This window comes from Salvelinus fontinalis, chromosome 31 (assembly GCF_029448725.1).
Source record: "Salvelinus fontinalis isolate EN_2023a chromosome 31, ASM2944872v1, whole genome shotgun sequence".
NCBI lineage: Eukaryota > Metazoa > Chordata > Actinopteri > Salmoniformes > Salmonidae > Salvelinus > Salvelinus fontinalis.
The window spans coordinates 10012522-10038838 of NC_074695.1; the positions used below are offsets into that span (position 1 = coordinate 10012522).

Here is a 26317-nt window from a genome sequence, read left to right on the forward strand (position 1 = left end):
GGTGTATCGCTGCAGAATGCTGTGGGAGCCATGCTGGTTACGTGTGCCTTGAATTCTAAATAAATCACTGACAGTGACACCAGCAAGGCACCATCACACCTCCTCCTACTCCATGCTTCACAGTGGGAACCACACATGCAGAGATCATCCATTCACCTACTCTGCGTCTCACAAAGATACAGTGGTTGGAACCAAAAATCTCAAATTTGGACTCATCAGACCAAAGGACAGATTTCCACCGGTCTAATGTCCATTGCTTGTGTTTCTTGGACCAAGCAAGTCTCTTCTTCTTATTGGTGTCTTTTAGTAGTGGTTTAGTAGTAATTTTCTGCACTGACTGACCTTCATGTCTTAAAGTAATGATGGACTGTCGTTTCTCGTTGCTTATTTGGGCTCTTGTTGCCATAATATGGACTTGGTCTTTTACCAAATAGTGCTATCTTTTGTATACCAACCCTACCTTGTCACAACACAACTGATTGGCTTAAACACATTAAGAAATTCCACAAATGAACTTTTATCAAGGCACACTTGTTAATTGACATGCATTCCAGGTGAATACCTCATGAAGCTGGTTGAGAAAATGCCAAGAGTGTGCAAAACTGTGGCTGCTTTGAAGAATCTCAAGTGTAAAATATATTTTGAATTGTTTAACACTTTGTTGGTTACTACATGATTCCAAATGTGTTATTTCATAGTTTGGATGTCTTCACTGTTATTCTACAACATAGAGTCGGTGTGTCCAAACTTGTGACTGGTCATGTAGGAAGATACCTGTCATCATGTTTACGGCATGCCGATGTGCTCTCTCATAAATATGAGCTGCCTTTGATATAATTCCACTGGTGGGCGCTCATTCCAAAGAAAAAGTTCCTCTGCCCCCCCAAAACTAAATTATTTTTAGTATTCCCTCAAATAGAGGCATCCGGATTGCTGCAAAAATATTTTTCAATAGTGAGCATTAAGCTCTTCTGAGCATATGCCAATGAGAGTTGAAGAATTTAGGCCGCTATTATTTACATTTCAGAGAAGCAATAGCAAATGTACTGTGAGTTTAGACTACATTTCCCATCGATCCACAAAATATAGATTTATTTTTTCTTTGCCTTCCAGCGTGTGGTGACGTGCATGACAGTTCAGATGCGTATTTTACACGTGCATTCATGCAACAACAAGCAAAATCAAGAAGAATTGATAGTTAGATGGATATTCTATGCACCAATTACTCGGTAGCTTTGAGTTTTAATAAGAGCTAGTTAATAGCTTTAAAAAATAATAATAATAATTGGAGGTCTGCGGCAACATTTATAATAGAAAAGTAATATTGCGTAGCTACTTTCTTTGTAAGCGAGCCTAGATTGCAGGCTCGAGCTTTTTGGTTGTTGGTAGAAATTGATTGCAAAGTGTCTTTCAGTGCTAAACCACACTTGGTTTGCTGGCGTGAGTTTACCAGCATCTCTGTCTGTTTGTTGTCGAGACAAGAGGAGTGCCAACGCCTTTTTTTGTCTTTCTGCCTGGGCGAAAATTATCTTGAAAGCACCGAACGTTTTGTATTCCCTCCCCAACAATTTATGAACGGTAGCTGCCATTCAAACCAGATCTTGAAGAAACCTCAAGTAAGTGGCTTAAAAATGGGTTGCACGATCAGCCAAGAGGACAAAGCAGCGATGGAAAGGAGTAAAATGATTGATCGGAACCTACGAGAAGACAGAGACAAAGCGTCCAGGGAAGTTAAACTTCTGCTACTTGGTAAGTCATAGTTTTTGTTACATTGTTGGAAAACTTTTATTTCTCCTACTTAAAAGGAGTGACAATATAGCACCAGAATCTACAGGGAGAAAATGCTTTGTTTGTTCTTTCCCAAAACAGTGTTGGAATTGTAACTAGACATCACTTGTTGCTACGTTGGTTAATTTGAGCTTTCTTTGCTTGCTTTCGTGTGATCTGATCTCTGTTGATTACTTCTTGCAACATTATTTACTTTAGATGACATCTGAATTAGATGTAGCTGAGGATCTTTCTCCACTTGTTCGATAAACTCTTATGTAGCCCTATATTCACTTGTTTTCTATTGATTAGGCTCTAGTCTTTATTGGCATTGCTAATCCTAAAACGAACATACACACACACACACACACTGTTAAATACAGATGTTGTATAATGACCATTGCCTAAGCTTAGACATGCTGATGTGTTTGTATCAATTGTAAATAACGCTCTTGGCAGTTTCCTTTGGAACGCCGTGTGGGTCTTTGCGTGCCAAAAAAATATACACTTTAAAAAAAAAAGTATTTGACCCGTTAAATAAACTTTTAATTTGACACGTCAAAGAACACAATGATATTATAGAATGGTGTGTGTGCTGAATTTGAATGTACAAGCCCAGCGCCACCACTACGACCAATAGCACTGTCAAAGTTGTACAAAAAAAAGAAAGAGCAAACACCGGCCATTATATGTTTACAATACTGCGTTGGTAATAAGGTATTATTTGTTCGACCGAATGGGAAAACGTCTGTGAGGATTTGAAATAAGAGCAGGATCAAGAATGTTTGCAAATATCGTTGATACAGATGTTATTAGACATTTCTGGGGTAGCTAGATAGCTTTAGCGTGGTACCGTCCTAGCACCAATGCAAGCAGCCTGAAAACAAATAGCAGTATTAACCGCAGGCATGTTCAATATTGTTGGCAAATATTTAGGAATACATGTAAGTATTAGCTAAGTAGCCACCTGTTGTTCTCATATGGAAATCGAACTTCAGTTCATGAAAATATCTAGCTAGCCACCTACTAAACCCTGTTGCCCAAAGCTAACGTTATAAGCATCCAGCTAGCTTCAGTGACGCTTGACCGGACCGGGTTATGTGTTGTGAAGGCAGCCACAATAGTGGAATTTGCTGTTCGCCTTCAAAATAGAGGTGCCTTATTTGAAAGTGACGCAAATGGTTACTATTGGTGGAATCAAATCAAATGTTATTTGTCACATGCGCCGAATACAACCGGGGTAGACCTTACCGTGAAATGCTTACTTACAAGCCCTTAACCAACAGTGCAGTTCAAGAAACAGAGTAAAAAAACTGTTTTACTAAATAAACAAAAGTAACAATAAAATAACAATACAGAGGCTTTATACAGGGGGTACCGGTACCGAGTCAATGTGCGGGGGTACAGGTTAGTTGAGGTAATTTGTACATGTAGGTAGGGGTTTAGGGTTTCCGGGATGATGGGGTTGTGACCGGCCTTTCAAAGCACTTCATGGCTACCCACGTGAGAGCTACGCGGCGGTAGTCATTTAGGCAGGTTACTTTCGCTTTCTTGGGCACAGGGATTATGGTGGTCTCTTGAAATATTTAGATATTCTGGACTCAGTCAGGGAGAGGTAAAAAATATCAGTGAAGAAACTTGCCAGTTGGTCAGCGCATGCTCGGAGTACATGTCCTGGTAATCCGTCTGGCTTAGAGGCCTTGTGAATGTTGACCTGTTTAAAGGTCTTACATCGACTGTGGAGAGCGTGATCACACAGTCATCCGGAACAGTTGGTGCTCTCATGCATGTTTCAGTGTTACTTGCCTCGAAGCGGGCATAGAAGTTATTTAGCTCGTCCCGTAGGCTCGTGTCATTGGGCAGCTCTCGGCTCTGCTTCCCTTTGTGGTCTGTAATAGTTTGCAAGCCCTGCCACATCCGACGAGCGTCAGAGCCGGTGTAGTACGATTCAATCTTAGTCCTGTATTGATGCTTTGCCTGTCTGATGGTTCGTCGGAGGGCATAGCGGGATTTCTTATAAGCTCCCTGGTTAGAGTCCAGCTCCTTGAAAGTGACAGCTCTACCCTTTAGCTCAGTGTGAATTGTGCCTGTAATCCATGGCTTCTGGTTGAGGTATGTACGTACAGTCACTGTGGGGACGACGTCCTCGATGCACTTATTGATGAAGCCAGTGACTCCTCAATGCCATCGGAAGAATCCCGGAACATGTTCCATTCTGTGCTAGCAAAACAGTCTTGTAGTTTAGCATCTGCTTCATCTGACCACTTTTTTATAGACCGAGTCACTGGCGCTTCCTGCTTTAATTTTTTGCTTGTAAGCAGGAATCAGAAGGATAGAGTTATGGTCAGATTTGCCAAATGAAGGGCGAGGGAGAGCTTTGTACGTCTCTGTGTGTGTGGAGTAGAGGTGGACTAGAATTCTTTTCCCCTCTGGTTGCACATTTAACATGTTGATAGAAATTTGGTAAAAATGATTTAAGTTTGCCTGCATTAAAATCACCGGCCAATGGGAACGCTGCCTCTGGATGAGCGTTTTCCTGTTTTCTTATGGCAGAATACAGCTCATTGAGTGCGGTTTTAGTTCCAACCTCGCTCTGTGGTGGTATGTAGACCGTTATGAAAAATACAGATAATCTCTCTGGGTAAATAGTGTAGTCTACAGCTTATCATAAGATACTCAACCTCAGGCTAGCAAAACTTTGAGACTTCCTTAGATATCGTGCACCAGCTGTTGTTGACATAAAAGCATAGGCCCCCGCCCCATGTCTTACCAGAGGCTGCTGTTCTGTCTTGCCGATAGAGCTGGCGGGTTATACACTCTATGTTCTTAATGTCGTCGTTCATCCATGACTCGGTGAAGCATAAAATATTACAGTTTTTAATGTCCCGTTGGTTGAAAAATACGTGCTTTCAGTTCGTACCATTTATTTTCTAGTGATTGAACGTTAGCTAGCAGAACGGAGGGCAATGGCAGATTAGCCACTCATCGCCTGGTCCTCACAAGGCACCCTGATTTCCTGCCTCGAAATCTCAGTTTCCTTTTCCAGCGAATCACGGGCATCGGGGCCTGGTAGGGTGTCAACAGGATATCCCTCGTGTCCGACTCATTGAAGAAAATCTCTTCGTCCAGTTTGAGGTGAGCAATCCCAGTTCTGATGTTTAGAAGCTCTTTTCGGTCATAGGAGACGGTAGCATTAACATTATTTTCAAAACAAGTTACGAACAACGCGACAAAACAAACAAAATAGCATGATTGGTTAAGGGCCGAAAAAACGGCAGCTTTACCCATCGACGCCATCATTAACCATTTGCAGGTAAGGCAGTACAGTGAAATAAGTATGCCCCCATTGCAATTATAAAGTCTAATATGTCAATTTAACATTATTGTATTTTTGGAATTTCTATAACAACATCCCAAACTCGTTTAGCATGATCTATTCCATCGTGGCACTATTTGTATTCATTTGCATCACTTTCAATGAGAGACTTTTATTTTGAAGGCGAACCGCAAATTCCACTATTGTGGCTAATCCTTATTGTGTCTAGCTTCACATAGGTGAGTCCTACCATCATTAATGAAATAAGAACTGTTCTATAAATTAGGGGTATTTTAAGATTTATAGTTAACTATAACTACTATAACAGATTGTCGTTTTGCTATGTTTTGGGGGAAGAACATTATTTGCATGCATCAGCTAGCAATTTATTTTTATTTTTATGAACGGCACCATCCGAGTTTGGGGAAGTGCGGCAGGTGAGCGAGACAACTCTTATCAGCATCATTGCATACATATCGCTGAATCACTGTGACGTATGAAATACGAGTCATGTGGTATTAACTACGTACAAAACGTATGAACGTGTTTAAATTATTATGTGACGTACAGTCATATTCGGGTCCTAATTGGTCAACAAGTTTATTTGACACACATCAAATAACCCTGTTAAATGCATTTTTTTTTTTTTGTGACACGCAAATGACCCAAATGGCGTTCCGTAGTTCAGTCATCCCCTGACTCCCCTCCCTGCTGTAGAACCTTTTAGAGAGACCACTTGAGAATGTCAACAAACGCCTCCACTCAATGGAAGTGGATTAATGTAGTAGACTACAAAGATGTAAAATATGGTGACAGACTAAAGACAATACTTCTGTTCATTGTGATGGAGTTGTTTTAAGGATAAACAAATTCCTACCATGAATCAGGTGTTTAATTGCTTTGTGGTCTAGTGAGATTTTGCATAGAATGTGTCATGACAGTGGGGGGGGGGGAGCAGTTATTTTTTTATACCTTTACGGTCTGCCCTGGATCAGGTAAACAGATGACAAGTTTTACTTTCATCTTCAAAACATAATACCTGCTAAGGAAGACATGATGTCAAGAAGAACCATGTTGTTGCCAATGGAGCCATAATAGTAGAAATATATCTAGGATATGGACCAGTAACCGAAAGGTTGCTAGATCGATTCCTCCGAGCTGACAAGGTAAAAATCTGTCATTCTGCCCCTGAACAAGGCAGTTAACCCCACTGTTCCTAGGCCGTCATTGTAAATAAGAATTTGTTCTTAACTGACGTGCCTAGTTAAATAAATACAAAATACCTGCTGAGGAAGACATGTCAAGAAGAAACATTTTGTTGCCAATTGGAGCCATTATACTAGAAATAGAGCTAGGTTATCACACTAGATCCCATATGAGAGAACGACTTGTCTGTTTATTAAATAGTGTGAAACGTTATACAGTACCGTCTATGGTTACAGTCTAGGCACAATGCAGTTAGGGGTTAAATTGGCCTACTACACACATCTAGTGTAAACTTTTTCATTTTATTTGGAGCTCTTTCTACTAACCAACCACACAGCTCTCTCTACTAACTAGGGTTGAAGATTTTCCCAGTATTTTACACATGTTCCATCCCGAGAATAAATCACTTCTCCCGGGTAACTTGGTATTTCCTGCCAAAACCCGGAAGTGTCATTCAAAAGCATTATAAAGCATATAAATAGGCATATGTCTGGATTTGGTCAGAGCTTTGATCCAAAATTCTAGTGTGATATCCTAACGCAAAGAAAATTACATAACAGTAACGAGGCTTTATTCAGGGGTACTGGTACCGAGTCAATGTGCGGGGGTACCTGTTAGTTGAGGTCATTTGTAAAGTGACTGCGTAGATAGTAAACAGCGAGTAGCAGCAGTGTAAAAACAAAGGAGGGGTGTCAACGTAAGTAGTCCGGGTGGCCAATTGATTAATTGTTCATCAGTCTTATGGCTTGGGGGTAGAAGCTGTTAAGGTGTCTTTTGGTCCTAGACTTGGCTCTCCGGTACCGCTTGCCGTGCGGTAGCAGAGAGAACAGTCTATGACTTGGGTGACTGGAGTCTTTGACTATTTTTTTGGGCCTTCCTCTGACACCGCCTAGAATATAGGTCCTGGATGTCAGGAAGCTTGGCTCAAGTGATGTACTGGGCCGTACCCATTACCCTCTGTAGCGCCTTAGCAGATGCCGAACAGTTGCCATACCAGGCGGTGATGCAACCGGTCAGGATTGTTCTCGATGGTGCAGCTGTAGAACTTTTTGAGGATCTGGGGAACCATGCCAAATCTTTTTCAGTCTCCTGAGGGGGACAAGGTGTTTTCGTGCCCTCTTCACGACTGTCTTTGTGTGTTTGGACCATTTAGACTATGGTGCAGCAAATTTAGGCTGGTCACAAGAAGAATAAAAAAAAAGTTACTATGATGAGATGTTATGTCTACATGCATTGTGAACTGTGCTCCAATCTGAGATAGGCTGTCTGTCTCCACCCTGAGCGTTAAGGATTCATCACGCAGAGGCCATAGAGAAGACAGATTTAGACATTGCATATAATTTAAGTTCCATTTCGCGCCATGCTGGTCATATAAATAATGTATTATAATTTACCGGTTTCTCGCAGTTATTTATCCCGTGAAAAGGGAGTGGTTTTGGATGGTAAATCTCGGTAACCGGATTCCCACCATTCAAGACTAGCACTGACCAACCGCACAGCTCTCGTTCCCGACCAACCACACAGCTCTCTCTACTGACCAACCACACAGCTCTCTCTACTGACCAACCACACAGCTCTCTCTACTGACCAACCGCACAGCTCTCTCTACTGACCAACCGCACAGCTCTCTCTACTGACCAACCGCACAGCTCTCTCTACTGACCAACCACACAGCTCTCTCTACTGACCAACCGCACAGCTCTCTCTACTGACCAACCACACAGCTCTCTCTGCCGACCAACCGCACAGCTCTCTCTACTGACCAACCACGCAGCTCTCTTTGCCGACCAACCACGCAGCTCTCTTTGCCGACCAACCACGCAGCTCTCTTTGCCGACCAACCACGCAGCTCTCTACTGACCAACCACACAGCTCTCTCTACTGACCAACCGCACAGCTCTCGTTCCCGACCAACCACACAGCTCTCTCTACTGACCAACCGCACAGCTCTCTACTGACCAACCGCGCAGCTCTCGTTCCCGACCAACCGCGCAGCTCTCGTTCCCGACCAACCGCGCAGCTCTCGTTCCCGACCAACCGCGCAGCTCTCGTTCCCGACCAACCGCGCAGCTCTCTCTGCCGACCAACCGCGCAGCTCTCTCTGCCGACCAACCGCGCAGCTCTCTCTGCCGACCAACCGCGCAGCTCTCTCTGCCGACCAACCGCGCAGCTCTCTCTGCCGACCAACCGCGCAGCTCTCTCTGCCGACCAACCGCGCAGCTCTCTCTGCCGACCAACCGCGCAGCTCTCTCTGCCGACCAACCGCGCAGCTCTCTCTGCCGACCAACCGCGCAGCTCTCTCTGCCGACCAACCGCGCAGCTCTCTCTGCCGACCAACCGCGCAGCTCTCTCTGCCGACCAACCGCGCAGCTCTCTCTGCCGACCAACCGCGCAGCTCTCTCTGCCGACCAACCGCGCAGCTCTCTCTGCCGACCAACCGCGCAGCTCTCTCTGCCGACCAACCGCGCAGCTCTCTCTGCCGACCAACCGCGCAGCTCTCTCTGCCGACCAACCGCGCAGCTCTCTCTGCCGACCAACCGCGCAGCTCTCTCTGCCGACCAACCGCGCAGCTCTCTCTGCCGACCAACCGCGCAGCTCTCTCTGCCGACCAACCGCGCAGCTCTCTCTGCCGACCAACCGCGCAGCTCTCTCTGCCGACCAACCGCGCAGCTCTCTCTGCCGACCAACCGCGCAGCTCTCTCTGCCGACCAACCGCGCAGCTCTCTCTGCCGACCAACCGCGCAGCTCTCTCTGCCGACCAACCGCGCAGCTCTCTCTGCCGACCAACCGCGCAGCTCTCTCTGCCGACCAACCGCGCAGCTCTCTCTGCCGACCAACCGCGCAGCTCTCTCTGCCGACCAACTGACCAAATAATGTATTATAATTTACCGGTTTCTCGCAGTTATTTATCCCGTGAAAAGGGAGTGGTTTTGGATGGTAAATCTCGGTAACCGGGTTCCCACCATTCAAGACTAGCACTGACCAACCGCACAGCTCTCGTTCCCGACCAACCACACAGCTCTCTCTACTGACCAACCGCACAGCTCTCTCTACTGACCAACCGCACAGCTCTCTCTACTGACCAACCGCACAGCTCTCTCTACTGACCAACCACACAGCTCTCTCTACTGACCAACCGCACAGCTCTCTCTACTGACCAACCACACAGCTCTCTCTGCCGACCAACCGCACAGCTCTCTCTACTGACCAACCACGCAGCTCTCTTTGCCGACCAACCACGCAGCTCTCTTTGCCGACCAACCACGCAGCTCTCTCTACTGACCAACCACACAGCTCTCTCTACTGACCAACCGCACAGCTCTCGTTCCCGACCAACCACACAGCTCTCTCTACTGACCAACCGCACAGCTCTCTACTGACCAACTGACCAAATAATGTATTATAATTTACCGGTTTCTCGCAGTTATTTATCCCGTGAAAAGGGAGTGGTTTTGGATGGTAAATCTCGGTAACCGGGTTCCCACCATTCAAGACTAGCACTGACCAACCGCACAGCTCTCGTTCCCGACCAACCACACAGCTCTCTCTACTGACCAACCACACAGCTCTCTCTACTGACCAACCGCACAGCTCTCTCTACTGACCAACCGCACAGCTCTCTCTACTGACCAACCACACAGCTCTCTCTACTGACCAACCGCACAGCTCTCTCTACTGACCAACCACACAGCTCTCTCTGCCGACCAACCGCACAGCTCTCTCTACTGACCAACCACGCAGCTCTCTTTGCCGACCAACCACGCAGCTCTCTTTGCCGACCAACCACGCAGCTCTCTCTACTGACCAACCACACAGCTCTCTCTACTGACCAACCGCACAGCTCTCGTTCCCGACCAACCACACAGCTCTCTCTACTGACCAACCGCACAGCTCTCTACTGACCAACCGCACAGCTCTCGTTCCCGACCAACCGCGCAGCTCTCGTTCCCGACCAACCGCGCAGCTCTCGTTCCCGACCAACCGCGCAGCTCTCGTTCCCGACCAACCGCGCAGCTCTCTCTGCCGACCAACCGCGCAGCTCTCTCTGCCGACCAACCGCGCAGCTCTCTCTGCCGACCAACCGCGCAGCTCTCTCTGCCGACCAACCGCGCAGCTCTCTCTGCCGACCAACCGCGCAGCTCTCTCTGCCGACCAACCGCGCAGCTCTCTCTGCCGACCAACCGCGCAGCTCTCTCTGCCGACCAACCGCGCAGCTCTCTCTGCCGACCAACCGCGCAGCTCTCTCTGCCGACCAACCGCGCAGCTCTCTTTGCCGACCAACCGCGCAGCTCTCTTTGCCGACCAACCGCGCAGCTCTCTTTGCCGACCAACCGCGCAGCTCTCTTTGCCGACCAACCGCGCAGCTCTCTCTGCCGACCAACCGCGCAGCTCTCTCTGCCGACCAACCGCGCAGCTCTCTTTGCCGACCAACCGCGCAGCTCTCTTTGCCGACCAACCGCGCAGCTCTCTTTGCCGACCAACCGCGCAGCTCTCTTTGCCGACCAACCGCGCAGCTCTCTTTGCCGACCAACCGCGCAGCTCTCTTTGCCGACCAACCGCGCAGCTCTCTCTGCCGACCAACCGCGCAGCTCTCTCTGCCGACCAACCGCGCAGCTCTCGTTCCCGACCAACCGCGCAGCTCTCTCTGCCGACCAACCGCGCAGCTCTCTCTGCCGACCAACCGCGCAGCTCTCTCTGCCGACCAACCGCGCAGCTCTCTCTGCCGACCAACCGCGCAGCTCTCTCTGCCGACCAACCGCGCAGCTCTCTCTGCCGACCAACCGCGCAGCTCTCTCTGCCGACCAACCACACAGAAAAGTGGTTTTCCATGTCCAGACTCAGCCCTCATTTCACTCTCCCAGGCCTGGCATGGAACAAAGGGAATTTCTGGGGGGAGGGGGGGGGGGCTGTTAGAATTTATAGCGTGGTCCCAGATCTGTTTGTGCTGTCTTGCCAAACAACCATGGAAGTTGGCTATACAGTATTAGGCCTTGGTGAAAACTGATCTGGGACCAGGCAATTAGGATTATAGTGCTCTTCATCCCTATGGGCCCTAATCAAAAGTAATCCACTATATAGGGAATAGGGTGCACTTTTGGTGTCCAGTTATATTCATCCTTGTATAGACCACATGAATGTGAGTCACGAATAACTTCCTCCATTCAAAAGTCCTACTAACTGAGTCTCAGGCTAGCCTACAAGTGAAATGGTCTTGCTTTTGAAAGGTCTCCTGGTTTCTCTAGGTTTGGATGATAAAGGCTACAACTTCTCAGGGGGAACCCTTTGTGTTTTTTTTATGCCATCTTGTTATTGCACATTCATAACTCCTGCTAACTGAGGCTTGTTCTGAGACTGAGGTTTTACTTGGGAACATGTGAAAGGTCCCCTAGAGACTGTGTAAGTTTTAGATGGTGAAGTCTGAAATGCACTGGAGAATCCATACATTTTAATGTGATCACGTAGTCCAAATAGAATTCTATCAAACACACACACACACACACACACACACACACACACACACACACACACACACACACACACACACACACACACACCATGTCTAATCTGGCGAATGTTGCTATTCTTAAGGGAAGCCATTTTGTTGGAGGCAAATTTGTTATTGTATTAGAAGGTTAGTGAATGAGAAAGTTTAGGAAAAGAGGATTCGTCAAAACCAAGCTCCCATCTTTTCCTCTCTAATAATCTCCTCCGTGACGAACTAAAATGTTTTTTTGTTGGTTTACTTCCGCCGTCTGAGTTTTCCTGACTCGCATCAGATGTCCTCAGTAGCTGGTATAAAACCGTCATTCTTTAAACTGTTTTGGAAGGAAACAGATCATAAACAGATTATTTAGATGTTGATTCCTTAGCTGAAAGACAAGCGGTTATTATTATTATTATTGATTTCCCAGTCACAACCTTTTTTAAATGGTAGCCACTAACCACTGTAGTTCTGTGTACTCCCACTGTGCTGTGCCTCCCTGGCGTAGGAAAGCTAGCCTGATTAGCTAGCGTAGGAAAGCTAGCCTGATTAGCTAGCGTAGGAAAGCTAGCCTGATTAGCTGGCGTAGGAAAGCTAGCCTGATTAGCTGGCGTAGGAAAGCTAGCCTGATTAGCTGGCGTAGGAAAGCTAGCCTGATTAGCTGGCGTAGGAAAGCTAGCCTGATTAGCTGGCGTAGGAAAGCTAGCCTGATTAGCTGGCGTAGGAAAGCTAGCCTGATTAGCTGGCGTAGGAAAGCTAGCCTGATTAGCTAGCCTGATTAGTGTGGTTCTCCAGTAGAAACGCTTTCAAACTATGCTGCTCCCACACTGATTCAACCCTCCATGCTTGTTTATGGAAATGTATGTCTCTCTGTGGTGATTTGTGTTCTGTTTAGGAGTCGCGTGCACAGGCGTCATGTTTTTCTATCCCCATGGGAACCTAAACATTTAATTTCCATTCAAAATCCTATTTTCCCCTAACCCCTAAACCTAACCATAACCTTAACACTAACCATAAAACCGAACCACTAACGCTAACCCTAATTCTAACCCGAACCACCAAGCTTAAAATAGCCTGTGTCCTCATGGGGATGTGGGAAATGTAACCTTGTGGGGATTTTTAGGTCCCCACAAGGATAGAAGAACCAACACACACACACACACACCACTCTCTTGTTTTTCTATCCTCGTGTGGACCTACATTTCTTTTCGTTAACATGTAACCCTAACACACAACCTAACCCCTAACCTGTAACCCTAACACACAACCTAACCCCTAACCTGTAACCCTAACACACAACCTAAACCCTAACCTGTAACCCTAACACACAACCTAAACCCTAAACTTAAAATAGTCTTTGTCCTTGTGGGAAATGTCCCCACCATGGATCATTTCTTACTTGACTATCCTTGAAGTGACTTTTGGGGATTTTAGGTCCGTAAGAGGATAGAAGAACAAGATCATACACTCGAGCGCTCACACGCAACACACACACATTCTGTTAACAATGTAGTTAGTTCTACAGTAGTGGACCCGGACAGCTAATTCTCGTGTCAATATAGTTCTACAGTAGTGGACCCGGACAGCTAATCCTCGTTAATATAGTTAGTTCTACAGTAGTGGACTCGGACAGCTAATCCTCGTGTCAATATAGTTAGTTCTACAGTAGTGGACTCGGACAGCTAATCCTCGTGTTAATATAGTTAGTTCTACGGTAGTGGACTCGGACAGCTAATCCTCGTGTCAATATAGTTAGTTCGACAGTAGTGGACTCGGACAGCTAATCCTCGTGTTAATATAGTTAGTTCTACGGTAGTGGACTCGGACAGCTAATCCTCGTGTTAATATAGTTAGTTCTACGGTAGTGGACTCGGACAGCTAATCCTCGTGTCAATATAGTTAGTTCTACAGTAGGGGACCCGGACAGCTAATCCTCGTGTTAATATAGTTAGTTCTATGGTAGTGGACCCGGACAGCTAATCCTCGTGTTAATATAGTTAGTTCTACGGTAGTGGACTCGGACAGCTAATCCTCGTGTCAATATAGTTAGTTCTACGGTAGTGGACCCGGACAGCTAATCCTCGTGTTAATATAGTTAGTTCTACGGTAGTGAACCCGGACAGCTAATCCTCGTGTTAATATAGTTAGTTCTACGGTAGTGGACCCGGACAGCTAATCCTCGTGTTAATATAGCTAGTTCTACAGTAGTGGACCCAGACAGCTAATTCTCGTGTCAATATAGTTAGTTCTACGGTAGTGGACCCGGACAGCTAATTCTCGTGTCAATATAGTTAGTTCTATGGTAGTGGACCCGGACAGCTAATCCTCGTGTTAATATAGTTAGTTCTACAGTAGTGGACCCGGACAGCTAATTCTCGTGTCAATATAGTTAGTTCTACGGTAGTGGACCCGGACAGCTAATTCTCGTGTCAATATAGTTAGTTCTACGGTAGTGGACCCGGACAGCTAATCCTCGTGTCAATATAGTTAGTTCTACGGTACTGGACCCGGACAGCTAATTCTCGTGTCAATATAGTTAGTTCTACGGTACTGGACCCGGACAGCTAATCCTCGTGTCAATATAGTTAGTTCTATGGTAGTGGACCCGGACAGCTAATTCTCGTGTCTATAGTTCTACTGTATGTTTCCTCTATCAGGGTTTGTTTACATTTCAAACAGACCTTCAATAATATGGTTGAGTTGTTTTTGTGTCCTCTCTGTACTCTGTAACGCCCATACAGTACAACATGATGTCTGGGATTGTCTCTTGTGTGGTAATGAATGGAGAAAAAAAACACATTTCCTTTCATAAATAATATTCTTGGCTCGATATTTTACTGTTGTTGATGGAAGGGATAAAATATTGGAGTACTACACTAATGGTGTGTCTCTTGTCATGATGTGTGTTTTTTGTTCCATATTTTTAAATTTTTTGTTTTGTTTTGTAATCCCAGCCCCCGTCCCTGCAAATAGGCCTTTTGCCTTTTGGTAGGCCGTCATTGTAAATAAGAATTTGTTCTTAACTGTCTTGCCTAGTTTTTAAATAAAGGTGAAATCAAATAAACCTCACATGTATTGTTAAGTCCTATACTACCTCAGTGAAGTGATATTCGTTAAGACATTCCTATTATACTGTCGGACCAGGATGATACCAGCATTACCATTTATTTATACTGTTATTTTTTTTATTCCATGGCAAAAATGAAAACACAAAGCAGACCAAACTCTTTGGTCCTTTTTAAAAACCTGCCGAATGTAAAACATTGCTTATAGCTTGGAAAATAAATACGTGCCTCTGAATGACAACATAATGATGTGTTGTTTCCAACATTAAGGTTGTATTCTTAAAGAAGTTAAATCGTCTTTGTGTTTAGTTTCCTTGCTGCGATACCGGTATGGTCCCTGCCCTAGTGTACAGAAAGGCTCCTCTTCTGGCTCCTCTTTTAAGGGATGGCCCCGTTGATATCTAACTAACTACCCAACCTTTCCCTTCGTGCCTGGCAACTTTACTGCACTCTCACATCCCAGGCTGTATCATACTATAGTACTGTCTATAAGGATTCTTCTATATGATACTTAGTAGCCTGTTTCCTTTCCTATAGCCCACACACACTGCGCTATAAATATGGCCCAATGAGAGAGAGTCTGATTTCACAGGCAGAAGCTACCTTCTCCTCCTAGAAGCACACATCTCTGCCCAGCTGGTGGCATCAAATACACCGTCCGTATCTCTGCTAGATGATACGCCCTCATTCTGCTTTAACACAAACAGATTTCACCATCTCGCTGTTGTTTTTATATACATTTATTTGTCATATAAACACCAGCTCAGTGTCCATATATGAAAATGTAGATTAGCCTAAAACAAATGATTCTTGGACTATTGCTATTTTTCTGTCCAGTAAAAAGTTATGCTAAAACATCACATTGAGCTCATTGGCTGTGCTTCACAGGACCCTCCCTCCTCCCATCACTATCACCTTGGCTGTGCAGAACCACTTAATTAAGAATTAGAATGTCATTTGAATAGGATTTCCATGTACAGAGCACCCAGACAGGTTGATAACAGCATCAACTTTCATCTGGATTTAGTCTCTCTTCAGAAGTCTTAAAATAGACACACAGCACGCTCCAATCAGAGAGGGAGGGAGACACATGCTCCCATCAGAGAGAGACAGACAGCACGCTCCAATCAGAGAGGGAGAGACAGACAGCACGCTCCAATCAGAGAGGGAGGGAGACACATGCTCCCATCAGAGAGAGACAGACAGCACGCTCCCATCAGAGAGGGAGAGACAGACAGCACGCTCCAATCAGAGAGGGAGGGAGACACATGCTCCCATCAGAGAGAGACAGACAGCACGCTCCCATCAGAGAGGGAGAGAGACAGACAGCACGCTACAATGAGGGAGGGAGACACATGCTCCCATCAGAGAGAGACAGACAGCACGCTACAATCAGAGAGAAAGACAGACAGCACGCTACAATCAGAGAGGGAGGGAGACACATGCTCCCATCAGAGAGAGACAGACAGCACGCTACAATCAGAGAGGGAGAGACAGACAGCACGCTACAATCAGAGAGGGAGGGAGACACATGCTCCCATCAGAGAGAGACAGACAGCACGCTACAATCAGAGAGGGAGAGACAGACAGCACGCTCCAATCAGAGAGGGAGGGAGACACATGCTCCTATCAGAGAGAGAGACAGACAGCACGCTCCAATCAGAGAGAGAGAGACAGACAGCACACTCCAATCAGAGAGGGAGAGAGAGACGGACAGCACGCTCCCATGAGAGAGGGAGAGAGACAGACGGCACGCTCCCATCGGGGAGAGAGAGAGACAGACAGCACGCTCCCATCGGAGAGGGAGAGAGACAGACAGCACGCTCCCATCAGAGAGGGAGAGAGACAGACAGCACGCTCCCATCAGAGAGGGAGGGAGAGAGACAGACAGCACGCTCCCATCAGAGAGGGAGAGAGACAGACAACACGCTCCCATCAGAGAGGGAGGGAGAGAGACAGACAGCACGCTCCCATCAGAGAGGGAGAGAGACAGACAGCACGCTCCCATCAGAGAGGGAGGGAGAGAGACAGACAGCACGCTCCCATCAGAGAGGGAGAGAGACAGACAACACGCTTCCATCGGAGAGAGAGAGACAGACAGCACGCTCCCATCGGAGAGGGAGAGACAGACAGCACGCTCCTATCAGAGAGGGAGGGAGAGAGAGAGAGACAGACAGCACGCTCCTATCAGAGAGGGAGGGAGAGAGAGAGAGACAGACAGCACACTCCAATCAGAGAGGGAGAGAGACAGACGGCACGCTCCCATCGGGGAGAGAGAGAGAGAGGGAGAGACAGACAGCACGCTCCCATCGGGGAGAGAGAGGGAGAGACAGACAGCACGCTCCCATCGGAGAGGGAGAGACAGACAGCACGCTCCCATCAGAGAGGGAGAGACAGACAGCACGCTCCCATCAGAGAGGGAGAGACAGACAGCACGCTCCCATCAGAGAGGGAGAGACAGACAGCACGCTCCCATCAGAGAGGGAGAGACAGACAGCACGCTCCCATCAGAGAGGGAGAGAGACAGACAGCACGCTCCCATCAGAGAGGGAGAGAGACAGACAGCACGCTCCCATCAGAGAGGGAGAGAGACAGACAGCACGCTCCCATCGGGGAGAGAGATGGAGAGACAGCACGCTCCCATCGGAGAGGGAGAGAGACAGACAGCACGCTCCCATCGGAGAGGGAGAGAGACAGACAGCACGCTCCCATCAGAGAGGGAGAGACAGACAGCACGCTCCCATCAGAGAGGGAGAGAGATAGACAGCACGCTCCAATCTGGGAGAGAGAGGGAGAGACAGACAGCACGCTCCCATCGGAGAGAGAGGGAGAAACAGACAGCACGCTCCCATCAGAGAGGGAGAGAGACAGACAGCACGCTCCCATCGGAGTGGGAGAGAGACAGACAGCACGCTCCCATCGGAGTGGGAGAGAGACAGACAGCACGCTCCCATCGGAGAGGGAGAGAGACAGACAGCACGCTCCCATCGGAGAGAGAGGGAGAGACAGACAGCACGCTCCCATCGGAGAGAAAGGGAGAGACAGACAGCACGCTCCCATCGGAGAGAGAGGGAGAGACAGACAGCACGCTCCCATCGGAGAGGGAGAGAGACAGACAGCACGCTCCCATCGGAGAGGGAGAGAGACAGACAGCACGCTCCCATCGGAGAGGGAGAGAGACAGACAGCACGCTCCCATCAGAGAGGGAGAGAGACAGACAGCACGCTCCCATCAGAGAGGGAGAGAGACAGACAGCACGCTCCCATCAGAGAGGGAGAGAGACAGACAGCACGCTCCCATCAGAGAGGGAGAGAGACAGACAGCACGCTCCCATCAGAGAGGGAGAGAGACAGACAGCACGCTCCCATCAGAGAGGGAGAGAGACAGACAGCACGCTCCCATCAGAGAGGGAGAGAGACAGACAGCACGCTCCCATCAGAGAGGGAGAGAGACAGACAGCACGCTCCCATCAGAGAGGGAGAGAGACAGACAGCACGCTCCCATCAGAGAGGGAGAGAGACAGACAGCACGCTCCCATCAGAGAGGGAGAGAGACAGACAGCACGCTCCCATCAGAGAGGGAGAGAGACAGACAGCACGCTCCCATCAGAGAGGGAGAGAGACAGACAGCACGCTCCCATCAGAGAGGGAGGGAGAGAGACAGACAGCACGCTCCCATCAGAGAGGGAGGGAGAGAGACAGACAGCACGCTCCCATCAGAGAGGGAGGGAGGGAGAGACACACAGCACGCTTCCATCAGAGAGGGAGGGAGGGAGGGAGACAGCATGTTCCCATCAGAGAGGGAGAGAGACAGACAGCACGCTCCCATCAGAGAGGGAGGGAGGGAGAGAGACAGCATGCTCCCATCAGAGAGGGAGGGAGGGAGAGAGACAGACAGCACGCTCCCATCAGAGAGGGAGGGAGGGAGGGAGGGAGACAGCATGTTCCCATCAGAGAGGGAGAGAGACAGACAGCACGCTCCCATCAGAGAGGGAGGGAGGGAGAGAGACAGACAGCACGCTCCCATCAGAGAGGGAGGGAGGGAGAGAGACAGACAGCACGCTCCCATCAGAGAGGGAGGGAGGGAGGGAGGGAGAGAGACAGACAGCACGCTCCCATCAGAGAGGGAGGGAGAGAGACAGACAGCACGCTCCCATCAGAGAGGGAGGGAGAGAGACAGACAGCACGCTCCCATCAGAGAGGGAGAGAGACAGCATGCACGCTCCCATCAGAGAGGGAGAGAGACAGCATGCACGCTCCCATCAGAGAGGGAGAGAGACAGACAGCACGCTCCCATCAGAGAGGGAGAGAGACAGACAGCACGCTCCCATCAGAGAGGGAGGGAGAGAGACAGACAGCACGCTCCCATCAGAGAGGGAGGGAGAGAGACAGACAGCACGCTCCCATCAGAGAGGGAGAGAGACAGACAGCACGCTCCCATCAGAGAGGGAGGGAGAGAGACAGACAGCACGCTCCCATCAGAGAGGGAGGGAGAGAGACAGACAGCACGCTCCCATCAGAGAGGGAGGGAGAGAGACAGACAGCACGCTCCCATCAGAGAGGGAGGGAGAGAGACAGACAGCACGCTCCCATCAGAGAGGGAGGGAGAGAGACAGACAGCACGCTCCCATCAGAGAGGGAGGGAGAGAGACAGCATGCACGCTCCCATCAGAGAGGGAGAGAGACAGACAGCACTCTCCCATCAGAGAGGGAGAGAGACAGACAGCACGCTCCCATCAGAGAGGGAGGGAGGGAGGGAGGGAGAGAGACAGAGCATGCTCCCATCAGAGAGGGAGGGAGAGAGACAGACAGCACGCTCCCATCAGAGAGGGAGGGAGAGAGACAGACAGCACGCTCCCATCAGAGAGGGAGGGAGAGAGACAGACAGCACGCTCCCATCAGAGAGGGAGAGAGACAGACAGCACGCTCCCATCAGAGAGGGAGAGAGACAGACAGCACGCTCCCATCAGAGAGGGAGAGAGACAGACAGCACGCTCCCATCAGAGAGGGAGAGAGACAGACAGCACGCTCCCATCAGAGAGGGAGAGAGACAGACAGCACGCTCCCATCAGAGAGGGAGAGAGACAGACAGCACGCTCCCATCAGAGAGCGAGGGAGAGACAGACAGCACGCTCCCATCAGAGAGGGAGAGAGACAGACAGCACACTCCCATCAGAGAGGGAGAGAGACAGACAGCACGCTCCCATCGGAGAGAGAGGGAGAGACAGACAGCACGCTCCCATCAGAGAGGGAGAGAGACAGACAGCACGCTCCCATCGGAGAGGGAGAGAGACAGACAGCACGCTCCCATCGGAGAGGGAGAGAGACAGACAGCACGCTCCCATCGGAGAGAGAGGGAGAGACAGACAGCACGCTCCCATCGGAGAGAAAGGGAGAGACAGACAGCACGCTCCCATCGGAGAGGGAGAGAGACAGACAGCACGCTCCCATCAGAGAGGGAGAGAGACAGACAGCAAGCTCCCATCAGAGAGGGAGAGAGACAGACAGCACGCTCCCATCGGAGAGGGAGAGAGACAGACAGCACGCTCCCATCGGAGAGGGAGAGAGACAGACAGCACGCTCCCATCGGAGAGGGAGAGAGACAGACAGCACGCTCCCATCGGAGAGGGAGAGAGACAGACAGCACGCTCCCATCGGAGAGGGAGAGAGACAGACAGCACGCTCCCATCAGAGAGGGAGAGAGACAGACAGCACGCTCCCATCAGAGAGGGAGAGAGACAGACAGCACGCTCCCATCAGAGAGGGAGAGAGACAGACAGCACGCTCCCATCAGAGAGGGAGAGAGACAGACAGCACGCTCCCATCAGAGAGGGAGAGAGACAGACAGCACGCTCCCATCAGAGAGGGAGAGAGACAGACAGCACGCTCCCATCAGAGAGGGAGGGAGGGAGGGAGACAGCATGTTCCCATCAGAGAGGGAGAGAGACAGACAGCACGCTCCCATCAGAGAGGGAGGGAGGGAGAAAGACAGCATGCTCCCATCAGAGAGGGAGAGAGACAGACAGCACGCTCCCATCAGGGAGGGAGGGAGAGAGACAGACAGCACGCTCCCATCAGAGAGGGAGGGAGAGAGACAGACAGCACGCTCCCATCAGAGAGGGAGGGAGGGAGGGAGGGAGGGAGAGAGACAGAGCATGCTCCCATCAGAGAGGGAGGGAGAGAGACAGACAGCACGCTCCCATCAGAGAGGGAGAGAGACAGCATGCACGCTCCCATCAGAGAGGGAGAGAGACAGCATGCACGCTCCCATCAGAGAGGGAGAGAGACAGACAGCACGCTCCCATCAGAGAGGGAGAGAGACAGACAGCACGCTCCCATCAGAGAGGGAGGGAGAGAGACAGACAGCACTCTCCCATCAGAGAGGGAGAGAGACAGACAGCACGCTCCCATCAGAGAGGGAGAGAGACAGACAGCACGCTCCCATCAGAGAGGGAGGGAGAGAGACAGACAGCACGCTCCCATCAGAGAGGGAGGGAGAGAGACAGACAGCACGCTCCCATCAGAGAGGGAGGGAGAGAGACAGACAGCACGCTCCCATCAGAGAGGGAGGGAGAGAGACAGACAGCACGCTCCCATCAGAGAGGGAGGGAGAGAGACAGACAGCACGCTCCCATCAGAGAGGGAGGGAGAGAGACAGACAGCACGCTCCCATCAGAGAGGGAGAGAGACAGACAGCACGCTCCCATCAGAGAGGGAGGGAGAGAGACAGACAGCACGCTCCCATCAGAGAGGGAGGGAGAGAGACAGACAGCACGCTCCCATCAGAGAGGGAGGGAGAGAGACAGCATGCACGCTCCCATCAGAGAGGGAGAGAGACAGACAGCACTCTCCCATCAGAGAGGGAGGGAGGGAGGGAGGGAGGGAGGGAGGGAGGGAGAGAGACAGAGCATGCTCCCATCAGAGAGGGAGGGAGAGAGACAGACAGCATGCTCCCATCAGAGAGGGAGGGAGAGAGACAGACTGCACGCTCCCATCAGAGAGGGAGGGAGACAGACAGCACGCTCCCATCAGAGAGGGAGGGAGACAGACAGCACGCTCCCATCAGAGAGGGAGAGAGACAGACAGCACGCTCCCATCAGAGAGGGAGAGAGACAGACAGCACGCTCCCATCAGAGAGGGAGAGAGACAGACAGCACGCTCCCATCAGAGAGGGAGAGAGACAGACAGCACGCTCCCATCAGAGAGGGAGAGAGACAGACAGCACGCTCCCATCAGAGAGGGAGGGAGACAGACAGCACGCTCCCATCAGAGAGGGAGGGAGAGAGACAGACAGCACGCTCCCATCAGAGAGGGAGAGAGACAGACAACACGCTTCCATCGGAGAGAGAGAGACAGACAGCACGCTCCCATCGGAGAGGGAGAGACAGACAGCACGCTCCTATCAGAGAGGGAGGGAGAGAGAGAGAGACAGACAGCACGCTCCTATCAGAGAGGGAGGGAGAGAGAGAGAGACAGACAGCACACTCCAATCAGAGAGGGAGAGAGACAGACGGCACGCTCCCATCGGGGAGAGAGAGAGAGAGGGAGAGACAGACAGCACGCTCCCATCGGGGAGAGAGAGGGAGAGACAGACAGCACGCTCCCATCGGAGAGGGAGAGACAGACAGCACGCTCCCATCAGAGAGGGAGAGACAGACAGCACGCTCCCATCAGAGAGGGAGAGACAGACAGCACGCTCCCATCAGAGAGGGAGAGACAGACAGCACGCTCCCATCAGAGAGGGAGAGACAGACAGCACGCTCCCATCAGAGAAGGAGAGAGACAGACAGCACGCTCCCATCAGAGAGGGAGAGAGACAGACAGCACGCTCCCATCAGAGAGGGAGAGAGACAGACAGCACGCTCCCATCAGAGAGGGAGAGACAGACAGCACGCTCCCATCAGAGAGGGAGAGACAGACAGCACGCTCCCATCAGAGAGGGAGAGAGATAGACAGCACGCTCCCATCAGAGAGGGAGAGAGATAGACAGCACGCTCCAATCTGGGAGAGAGAGGGAGAGACAGACAGCACGCTCCCATCGGAGAGAGAGGGAGAGACAGACAGCACGCTCCCATCAGAGAGGGAGAGAGACAGACAGCACGCTCCCATCGGAGTGGGAGAGAGACAGACAGCACGCTCCCATCGGAGAGGGAGAGAGACAGACAGCACGCTCCCATCGGAGAGAAAGGGAGAGACAGACAGCACGCTCCCATCGGAGAGAGAGGGAGAGACAGACAGCACGCTCCCATCGGAGAGAGAGGGAGAGACAGACAGCACGCTCCCATCGGAGAGGGAGAGAGACAGACAGCACGCTCCCATCGGAGAGGGAGAGAGACAGACAGCACGCTCCCATCAGAGAGGGAGAGAGACAGACAGCACGCTCCCATCAGAGAGGGAGAGAGACAGACAGCACGCTCCCATCAGAGAGGGAGAGAGACAGACAGCACGCTCCCATCAGAGAGGGAGAGAGACAGACAGCACGCTCCCATCAGAGAGGGAGAGAGACAGACAGCACGCTCCCATCAGAGAGGGAGAGAGACAGACAGCACGCTCCCATCAGAGAGCGAGGGAGAGACAGACAGCACGCTCCCATCAGAGAGCGAGAGAGACAGACAGCACGCTCCCATCAGAGAGGGAGAGAGACAGACAGCACGCTCCCATCAGAGAGGGAGAGAGACAGACAGCACGCTCCCATCAGAGAGGGAGGGAGAGAGACAGACAGCACGCTCCCATCAGAGAGGGAGGGAGGGAGAGACACACAGAACGCTCCCATCAGAGAGGGAGGGAGGGAGGGAGGGAGACAGCATGTTCCCATCAGAGAGGGAGAGAGACAGACAGCACGCTCCCATCAGAGAGGGAGGGAGGGAGAGAGACAGCATGCTCCCATCAGAGAGGGAGGGAGGGAGAGAGACAGACAGCACGCTCCCATCAGAGAGGGAGGGAGGGAGGGAGACAGCATGTTCCCATCAGAGAGGGAGAGAGACAGACAGCACGCTCCCATCAGAGAGGGAGGGAGGGAGAGAGACAGACAGCACGCTCCCATCAGAGAGGGAGGGAGGGAGAGAGACAGACAGCACGCTCCCATCAGAGAGGGAGGGAGGGAGGGAGGGAGGGAGAGAGACAGAGCATGCTCCCATCAGAGAGGGAGGGAGAGAGACAGACAGCACGCTCCCATCAGAGAGGGAGGGAGAGAGACAGACAGCACGCTCCCATCAGAGAGGGAGAGAGACAGCATGCACGCTCCCATCAGAGAGGGAGAGAGACAGACAGCACGCTCCCATCAGAGAGGGAGGGAGAGAGACAGACAGCACGCTCCCATCAGAGAGGGAGGGAGAGAGACAGACAGCACGCTCCCATCAGAGAGGGAGGGAGAGAGACAGACAGCACGCTCCCATCAGAGAGGGAGGGAGAGAGACAGACAGCACGCTCCCATCAGAGAGGGAGGGAGAGAGACAGACAGCACGCTCCCATCAGAGAGGGAGGGAGAGAGACAGACAGCACGCTCCCATCAGAGAGGGAGGGAGAGAGACAGCATGCACGCTCCCATCAGAGAGGGAGAGAGACAGACAGCACTCTCCCATCAGAGAGGGAGAGAGACAGACAGCACGCTCCCATCAGAGAGGGAGAGAGACAGACAGCACGCTCCCATCAGAGAGGGAGAGAGACAGACAGCACGCTCCCATCAGAGAGCGAGGGAGAGACAGACAGCACGCTCCCATCAGAGAGGGAGAGAGACAGACAGCACGCTCCCATCAGAGAGGGAGAGAGACAGACAGCACGCTCCCATCAGAGAGGGAGAGAGACAGACAGCACGCTCCCATCGGAGAGCGAGGGAGAGACAGACAGCACGCTCCCATCGGAGAGGGAGAGAGACAGACAGCACGCTCCCATCGGAGAGGGAGAGAGACAGACAGCACGCTCCCATCGGAGAGAGAGGGAGAGACAGACAGCACGCTCCCATCGGAGAGAAAGGGAGAGACAGACAGCACGCTCCCATCGGAGAGAGAGGGAGAAACAGACAGCACGCTCCCATCGGAGAGGGAGAGAGACAGACAGCACGCTCCCATCGGAGAGGGAGGGAGAGAGACAGACAGCACGCTCCCATCGGAGAGGGAGAGAGACAGACAGCACGCTCCCATCGGAGAGGGAGAGAGACAGACAGCACGCTCCCATCAGAGAGGGAGAGAGACAGACAGCACGCTCCCATCAGAGAGGGAGAGAGGCAGACAGCACGCTCCCATCAGAGAGGGAGAGAGACAGACAGCACGCTCCCATCAGAGAGGGAGAGAGACAGACAGCAAGCTCCCATCAGAGAGGGAGAGAGACAGACAGCACGCTCCCATCAGAGAGGGAGGGAGGGAGAGACACACAGCACGCTCCCATCAGAGAGGGAGGGAGGGAGGGAGACAGCATGTTCCCATCAGAGAGGGAGAGAGACAGACAGCACGCTCCCATCAGAGAGCGAGGGAGAGACAGACAGCACGCTCCCATCAGAGAGGGAGAGAGACAGACAGCACGCTCCCATCAGAGAGGGAGAGAGACAGACAGCACGCTCCCATCAGAGAGGGAGGGAGACAGACAGCACGCTCCCATCAGAGAGGGAGAGAGACAGACAGCACGCTCCCATCAGAGAGGGAGGGAGGGAGAGACACACAGCACGCTCCCATCAGAGAGGGAGGGAGGGAGGGAGACAGCATGTTCCCATCAGAGAGGGAGAGAGACAGACAGCACGCTCCCATCAGAGAGGGAGGGAGGGAGAAAGACAGACAGCACGCTCCCATCAGAGAGGGAGGGAGGGAGGGAGGGAGAGAGACAGAGCATGCTCCCATCAGAGAGGGAGGGAGAGAGACAGACAGCACGCTCCCATCAGAGAGGGAGGGAGGGAGAGAGACAGACAGCACGCTCCCATCAGAGAGGGAGGGAGGGAGGGAGGGAGAGAGACAGACAGCACGCTCCCATCAGAGAGGGAGGGAGAGAGACAGACAGCACGCTCCCATCAGAGAGGGAGGGAGAGAGACAGACAGCACGCTCCCATCAGAGAGGGAGAGAGACAGCATGCACGCTCCCATCAGAGAGGGAGAGAGACAGACAGCACGCTCCCATCAGAGAGGGAGGGAGAGAGACAGACAGCACTCTCCCATCAGAGAGGGAGAGAGACAGACAGCACGCTCCCATCAGAGAGGGAGAGAGACAGACAGCACGCTCCCATCAGAGAGGGAGGGAGAGAGACAGACAGCACGCTCCCATCAGAGAGGGAGGGAGAGAGACAGACAGCACGCTCCCATCAGAGAGGGAGGGAGAGAGACAGACAGCACGCTCCCATCAGAGAGGGAGGGAGAGAGACAGACAGCACGCTCCCATCAGAGAGGGAGGGAGAGAGACAGACAGCACGCTCCCATCAGAGAGGGAGGGAGAGAGACAGCATGCACGCTCCCATCAGAGAGGGAGAGAGACAGACAGCACTCTCCCATCAGAGAGGGAG

The 26317-nt window shown here is 51.2% G+C and overlaps 1 protein-coding gene across 2 annotated transcripts in view; it reads left to right on the forward strand.

Annotated features, from left to right (window-relative positions):
- Window positions 1-1098: 1098 nt before the first annotated feature.
- The window catches only part of LOC129829511 (guanine nucleotide-binding protein G(i) subunit alpha-3-like), a 93121-nt gene continuing 67902 nt past the window's right edge, over window positions 1099-26317 (forward strand). The window contains exon 1 of one of the 2 annotated variants that reach the window (XM_055891234.1): window positions 1099-1749. In XM_055891234.1, coding sequence (XP_055747209.1) covers window positions 1572-1749 — 178 coding nt within the window. In that variant the 5' untranslated portion in view covers window positions 1099-1571. The remainder of the gene's footprint in view (window positions 1750-26317) is intronic. The other variant, XM_055891235.1, reaches the window with a different exon arrangement.